This window comes from Anabrus simplex, chromosome 9 (genome assembly GCF_040414725.1).
Source record: "Anabrus simplex isolate iqAnaSimp1 chromosome 9, ASM4041472v1, whole genome shotgun sequence".
Lineage (NCBI taxonomy): Eukaryota > Metazoa > Arthropoda > Insecta > Orthoptera > Tettigoniidae > Anabrus > Anabrus simplex.
In genome coordinates, this window is record NC_090273.1 from 4,769,763 (window position 1) to 4,778,169 (window position 8,407).

At 41.2% G+C, this 8,407-nt stretch overlaps 1 protein-coding gene across 1 annotated transcript in view; it reads left to right on the forward strand.

Moving 5' to 3' along the window:
- The window catches only part of LOC136881212 (uncharacterized), a 566,280-nt gene extending 562,766 nt beyond the window's left edge, over positions 1–3,514 (forward strand). Inside the window, exon 6 of the mRNA XM_067153938.2 lies at positions 1,984–3,514. Within this exon, the coding sequence (XP_067010039.2) occupies positions 1,984–2,095 (112 nt within the window). The 3' untranslated portion in view covers positions 2,096–3,514. The remainder of the gene's footprint in view (positions 1–1,983) is intronic.
- Positions 3,515–8,407: the final 4,893 nt, after the last annotated feature.

Genomic DNA, 8,407 nt, shown 5'->3' on the forward strand with positions numbered 1-8,407 from the left:
CCTTACCACTTCACAATTTTTATATTCTTTACAATCACTCTATACTATTTCACCAACCAAGTTTCCACTTACTTTCATTCCAATCTCGTTTAACTTCAATACGGCATACTTGCTAATATTACTTACATACAACTGCAATCTCTTCCACTTCATCATTCTTCCCACTTACCACCTTTCATCAGGTCACATTATATTTCCCAAACTCCACATTAAATTGTACATTAAATAACTTAATCAGTCTCAGATACCACCAAATCAACCCCTTAACTCTAATCTCTCCAAGGCCAACCTCCAACCACCTTACATCCACTTTTTATTATATCGTCAACCTCATCAATTAATTACTCTTACACACCACCAATTCTACCTCTTACAGTTAAGAATACATTTCCACTATTAATGTTTTTCCTGTTATAAAATTAACAAACACACTCCACCACTTACCATGTTTAACTTCTTAACAATAACACTAATAACTCTAAGACCAAACTCCCACCACCTTTCAGCCAATCTTCATTAATTACTCACTCTTACACACCAGCGATGAACCTCTTAATCATCATCACTATTACCGTCACTTATTATTCTGATATACTTCACTGCACACCACTCGTAATGCATATATCATCCCTCTTAATTCTGATATGCTTAACTAAACTCCATTTAGGCCTTTACCATACACACTTCGCCACAGCCAAATTTGACTTCTTAACATCTTCCAATCTAATTATTTACAGACCGAATCACCTTTCATTATTATCTACCTTACTAATACTACTTGCCTTTTTACTTCTCGTTACTATGCCTTCATCTCTTTTACCTTTCTTACCCCATAGTTCGTCTTACTTGTGCTTTTCCCCTCAAACTATTATTTTCACTATGCGAGTGTCCACTCACTCCTCCGATCTCGACGTTAAACTTAGCTCACTGCTTCCATTTGAGTCACCATTCCCGTCGTCTCCGGCGCTGCTTTCTATTACCTGCCTTTCTTCCATCCCTGCATCCTGCATCAGACCCTCCTATAATGCGCGTAATTTCGTCGCATTCCAAAATCTGCCATTAGTTACCACTAATTGCCACTCTCTAATGTGCCCTCTTAATCCTTCACGTCTGGCCCTCACTAAATGTTTCTTTAGTATTTTCAGATTCTTGTTGCCTTCTCTTCCCATGTCTTTCTTAATCATTTTTTTTCACTCTGTAGGTTCCCCGCGATACTTATCACTGTTTCAGCCATCAATGTGATAACAACTTTAGCCTGTTACCATGCGCTTTCGTTATCCTTTCCGCATCATCTACATCTACTTCGCTGAAGTTAATTTTCATTTTGTTCCGGATGTCGTCCACAACTTTATGAATTGTCCCCACTTTGTCCTCTCCCTTTTCTTCCGGCACCACATATATACATGAGCATTTCACCCCACTGTCAGCAGCCCTGAAAATGTTTTTCCGTGGTTTCCCATTTTCACACCAGGCAAATGCTGGAGCTGTACCTTAATTAAGGCCACGGCCGCTTCCTCCCCACTCCTAGCCCTTTCCTGTCCCATCGTCGCCATAAGACCTATCTGTGTCGGTGCGACGTAAAGCAACTTAAAAAAAAAGCATTTCTTCCTGCGTTCCTCATTACTGTATTCTATTTCCATCTTCAGCTTCAACATCTCCTCTTCCATATTTAATTATTTTCTCTATAATACAATTTCTCCCTCGTTCCCCATTTTAGTCACTGTTTCGTACGTTTTTTCCGGACCCATTCTCTCACATTTTCGAATTCTTTCATTTGTTCCTGTATCATATTTTTAATCTGTTCGAACGGGGAAACTTCTTCCAGAACCTCCTTTACCACCCCACATCTTTCCAGCTCATGTTACCACTGGAAATCGACTTCCACGCCCCCTATAACTAGCAGTACCATAATCACCGCTGCCACCAACGTCCACTCCCAGTCTTGTCAGGAGAGGCCTGATGTTGTTTATTTTTCTGTTGCAGGTGCATACAGAACGAAGAGTGTAGGCTGCCGTCGTGCGAGTTCGGCTCCTACTTTCGCCTGGCCGGCCGATGTCGCAAGAAGCGCGAACGTTACGAGGGGTGGAACCCTTAAACTGGACGTTATACATCTGTAAATGTTTCGTATTTTTTTATTGTTCCGGATATTTGCTTGAAATTGGTGTGACGAACTATTTCGAAGTATTTCTTCTTTCTGGGAAGTATTATCGAATGTGGTGATGAGACTGGCACGTTACGAAAACTTCTTTCCCGTTCTATTTTGCCATTATTCTCAGCGAACAACTTAATTAGCAACAGAAAGTTAGTTTCGCTGTAACCATTTAAAAAAAACCATCGAGATTTCCTCTCCAACCTGGAAATAAGTCATCAATTATTTTCTTTGAAAATACAGTTTTGAGCCGGGTACAACATCTGGAAAAGAGATTTGTCTTTACACAGGACAGCTCGCAACTGGGGAGGAAACAAGAGACCTAATTGGAGTGATTTATATTCAGTCAGATGTTCCATTTAATCTGTTTCTTACATTACACGCGCTTGTGGAACATTTTAAAACTGTTGAGGCTGGAACACACTCCTTCATGCGAGAAAGGGATGGATAATTAGAGGAATTTTAAAGGAAACAAATACACTTTCGTGATGGATGCATAGCACAGAACACAGCGAAATGTCCCAGTCTCTTGCAAGTATGCGAAACATGACTAATGGGTCTTAGTGTTATAAAAGGTGTTATTTATGCTGCAATAGCAGTTTCTGCCCTCACTCGTCATGCCTCATTGTGACTCCGCCATCGGTTATTGTTGTTTCACATTACCTTTGGTGGTGCCAACAGACAGAAGCGTGAAGTAGTTGAACTATAGGCAAATACTGTTACTCTTCACCAATCGCTGAACGAGGAGAGTGTTCATATCACAAGTATAACTTGTCGACCTGCAGTCCCATCATCAGTGTCGCCCATTTCAGCCGCAATACACCAAGAGAGTATTACTTCTCGTGAAAGCACATGAGATCTGTATTCTCAGAACCTTTGAAGAAAGAACTACCTTCACCAGTCGTTAAATGTGTCTAGCAGTGAACGCCCGACACTCGAAGTGATAAATCAGTGTATTTTATATTTGTGTTTTACTAGTTCAAGGACCAGAAGCACTTGTCTGTAATATTTAAACGCTTAAGATGTAAGATTTGCTTCTAACTCACAAGACTTTGTCAAACTAAACTTCCTCAGTGGCTCTAAGAGTGGATGCTTATATATGTCTTCGCAGTTGCCAAATAAATTGATGATGTGCCAAACTGTATATTGAACTGTGGACACTAAGATATAGTTTTGTGCAAATATTCCGCCTAAGTCTACCATAATGTCTGTTGCCACGGACATTCCGTAGCTAGCAGTTCGTAGAAACGAACTATTAGCTATGCGGCCTAAAGGACTTTTTGTCAGTGCATTGGCACATGTGCTAAGGTAGAAATACAACCTATTTATGGATGCTTTATTTTAATGAATTTTTATATTGTGATATACGTTGTTTCCTTATTTCAGTGTCTTTACAGTGTGCTGTGTTGAAAGCAAAGATTATCTGCTTTAACTTATAGAAAGTTCCGACAAAGTCGAAGCTCAGAGCCCTTAAGTATTGGTATTCTTTATATTGCAACACAGCACACTGAACCCTTTTATAAACGTCCTCACGCTTCCTCTTCTTGTTTACAGCATATTGTCCAGTTTGCTCTGTGAAGTATCTTTTGTGTAACGAAATGGTCATGCTGTGAGTAGACAATGTATCGTTAATGAGATCGTCGTCATAGCAGCCGGGAAATCCACGATGTAAACTGGAAGGCGACTTGTCGGGGTATACGGGTAACTGCGGTATTTTACTTTTGCAAAAAGTGAACTCACCACGATGTTTTCTTCAAAATCGTCCCCGATTACGTGGGTCGTACGTGTTTCTCGCAGACACTCACTTAGCGATCTGGCGTTCGGTACCTCGTTAACGCCCGGTATGCTTTTGAAGCCTAGATGGCCGGTTTCCGCTGAGCGCCTGACAGACTGGCACTTCACGTGGTGTGAAGCATGTTCTATATGAGACACACAAGTACAGTGGACATTACTTCTTTCTAAGGTGAATTGTCAGCCATGTGGTAACTCCTGCCATAACTGAGTGTATTTGTGTTTTCAGATTAACGATATAAGAATCGCAAACTTACTTGAATGCGTCTAAAATTTCACCAGATAGGCTGGACTCCTTTTTCACGACAGTTTATCCATTGGAATGGGGACAGCGTGTGAGATATGTACAATGGGGCTGAGAAGAAGTTTCAACTGAACAAATGTGACCTAGGCGAAATTCGTTGTATCCACTGGTGTGCCGTGTAACGAAATGGTCGTGTTGTGAGTAGACAATGTATCGTTAATTAGATCATCGTCATAGCAGGTATTATTCTGCAGGCGGGAAATGTATACTTACATTTTTTCGGTGTGCAGTGAATACGAGCTAAGTTTAATGTGTTGAAAGTTTATTTCGACTATTTTTTTACATCGCACCGACACATACATTTTATGCTGGTGATGGGGTAGGAGACGCCTAGGGGTAGGAAGGAAGCGGCCGTGACCTTAATTAAGGTAGAGTCCCAGCATGTGCCTCGTGTGAAAATGGGAAACTACCGAACCCACTATCTCCCCAAATGCAAGCTCACAGCTGCGTGACCCTGCCCGCATGGCCATTTCCTCGATGATAGAGAAATATGCTGTGAATATTCATTGGATCACTCTCATCAGTATACATATAAGCTGTACCGCGAGTACTTTTGAACTCCTACATAATTTCAAGTGAGATAATATTTCCTGAGAAAAATCAAAACATGGAAGTATATTACAAACAGTATAAATCTTCATAAACACCAGTCTCTCCAAAAAAACTACACAGTCTACGAATGAAATATTTGAAATTGAGCAAAACATTCATGTGACTTCTTAAACGGTTCATTTAGCGTTTAAAAGTAAAATTAGAAAGCAGTAAAAAGGAAATTCCGGGCACGAAACGCACACATGGCTTGTGCACATTTTATTTGTATTTAGAGTTCAGAAATATCCAGCATAGAGCGTCTCGGGATCTCCTCAGTAAATGAAGGGTTCGTCAGAGAGAACTATGTGGAGAAGGAAGAAAGCCCGAGAACTGACGCACAACTCTGTATGCAGCAGAGAGTGATATAGAGACAAAAGGCTTCCAGAGGTTAGAAGAGGTCCGCTTCTGTGGTGTAGTGCTTAGTGTGATTAGCTGCCACCCCCGGAGGCCTGGGTTCGATTCCCCACTGTGGTACGAGGGCTGGAACTGAGTAGAGGAGGATTCGATCCCCACCTTAGCCATCCTCGAAGTGGTTCTCCGGGATGGTACCTAACTTAAGGCCACGGCCGCTTCCTTCTCACCCCCACAAGGCCTCTGAGGCCGCCTTGGTGACGTACTGTTCCTCCTATCCAGTTGTATCCCCTGACCCAAAGGCGGTAGAGGTAGGATGCCATATCAACCCGGGAGGGTAAACATATTAGGAAAGACGATTAGAAGAGAAAAATATAATTGGGTGCCGAGATTTACTTTTAGTGAAGTGAAGTCCCCATTAAACGACATACAAACACAAAGTAACCTGAGGTCGTGAATCAAGAGTTTCTAGCGCCTGACGTCACATTCATTTGATGAGATGCTCGGAGATATTCAAATGAAGGGGCCGAGATGAAACACGAAGTCTGGGAGTGGTGTTATGTTCTCATTGTCTTTGTGCACGTGGAAATTCGTAAGATGAGCGTACTAAGCGCTAGGTAACTCTGGGGCTGAACGTTTTGTTCTCTGTGATCGCCTCCGTAGCGTAGCGGTTAGCGGCTGGTATGTCTAAACCTCGGCATGAGGATACGAGTTTGTTTACTTTTTAATTAGCTACACTGTGACTCGAACTGCAGATACCCTCTGTTACCCTTATCAAAATGTTGTGTGTATTCACTAATACACAAACAAATTGCTGACCAATGGACATCTTCTGTTTTACTCAATGAAACTGATTCACTTTTATTATTTGCACGCATTTGATGTACAAAGAACTCCGCTACTAGTGACAAAGTTTCACTCGGCGATGGAACAAAAGAAATGCTATTAGAAGTTCAAAATTGAACTTATGCACTAGGTTTTCAATTTCAGCAGTCTAAAACGAAGAAATAAATTTCGGTTCACAACAAAGTTATTACGAATGTGAAAGTAATTGATAATCATTGTAAGGAAAAGTCTTGCATTTACAGAATGTAAAGAAAGTCATGCAATTCTCTGAAGACAAATTTGTAAATTGCCTGTTCCTTTGTACTGGAGCAGCCAATTGGTCGGAATAATACGCTGCCGTTTTTAAAACAGTGCTTTCTAAACGTGTTACAGTAATGTGCCAGTAAGTTATGAGGTTGAATTGCGCCACTAAAGCGCTCACCACTTTTAGTGATTCATTTGTTTATAGAGCTTTCATTGTCACGGTGACACCTTGCAATGAAATGTCCTAAACAGTTCGGCGGCTCGGAGCAGTTAGCTGACAGTTTTGTACTGCTGTACCAACAAGTACATATTAGAGCTTTTTGTTTATAATAGAAGCTAATGATATCTTGGTCATGAACGTGCGTGCTATTTCTGCCGCTCTGCTGTGGGCAGCGATGTTCTCATGTCTAAATTGATCACCCTGCCCGGTACCACTCCTCCAACACAAACAGTTCCCTCTAAACTTTGTTGTCTTAGTATATGAGAATAAAAATATACATTCATTTTTAACACTTGTGTTTGGACATGTTTGAGAATACTAACAATAGCGCTGCATTAACAAATGGAATGGCGGAAAATGAATGTGTGTGTATAATTTATGGTAAGGACAATACAGCGTAGCCCTATGTTTCAGATACATACAACTCAGTAGGTGGAGTGAACAATACGTGCTAAACTCCCGCCGTGCCTCGAGCAGTACAGTAAAGAAAACAAACAGTGCAATTTCGTTACGGCGTACAACGAACATGATCAATATACCTGTGACACTTTCATTCTTCTCTCCAAATCATCCCATGTTAGCAGGCTTTCACTGTACACTGACATTTTAAAACAAACGAAGCTCATGCAGAAGGCTTCAACACCCATGTAGTGAGTTGATTATACAGTATCAATGTGCAGCCCCTTGGTAAGAGTAGACTGTTCCGCAGCACGCGTACAGCAGAGTGGTTGCCGACACATCGGGAGTTTGGACTGACAACGTGCACGGCAATCAGTTTTAAAATAACGAACAAATGTCTCCTGTATTAAGCAAGTCCTGACGTACGCTTGAGCTTCAACTTTACACAATGTTGGGTGTGAAGCAAAAAGTGTTTCCATGAACTGGCATGTTTGTGTCTACACACGTTGTCAGTCATAAGAGTGTGTCGGATGTTACATATTCATTGTGCTCAGCCAATTTCTCCTAACATACGCAGATGTCGTTCAGAATGCAGAAAAAAGGAACTACTGTCGGAATTGTTATTATGGACAGCCGAGTTTAGGCTTTAATTACAAACGAACCAATAGGCCTATTGCAATGCAAGTTATATCAATATTTTCCTTGTTTAATTCTACATTAGCGCATATAAGACACATTGTTTTCGACGTTCATTAAATATTTTTTATTGTGGTTGTAATAAATATTGCCCGAGTTTTTGGCTTCTTCTCTAGGAAGCGCTCACTTAGGAATATATACAAGGAAAACTATTTATCTGATGGTAATGAAATTCTTATATGTTATAACCACGTGTATTTGTAGTGCAATACTTAAGTTACAATGTTTTTCAACCACCCAGAAAAACGTTCTTATCATTTTTTCATTTTTCTAAAGCAACTCTTTCTTAGCCCAGGATAAACGTACAACAGCAAACTTGGGCTTGTTTTGAAGCACTCAGTCATGGTTATCAGAAACTACAATAACTGTAACCGTACAGTTTGGTACCGAATTTATGAAGAGTAATATTGAAAGGAGGTTTTGTGTACGCTGGACCGTGCGATTACCAGCAGGCCGGGTGGTGATATCGGGCGCAGTGTTGCCGCGTTCAGTAGTAATCACGCGCGCAACGAACACAGTACACTCGTTCCGGGCAGTTGTGCAACGGAATGCCCGTGGCCTTGGTTTGTCCGCAAGCTATTTTGAGTTGTCCTATGTTCTGCATGTTGGCCACGTCACTTCAAGATGCCTCCGAGACCGCCGTTATCAGAGGGTGAACTTGCAATGATTTTGAGTGCTATTTGTTTCTTTCAATGTGAGGGGGAAAAGTAGGGGACAAGAGGTTCCATGTGTACAAGAAGGCGGCAGATTGTCTTGGATTATCGCTGTCGTCAGTGTAGAGAGTAGGAGCCGCTTCAAAGGAGAATGATAGAAATAC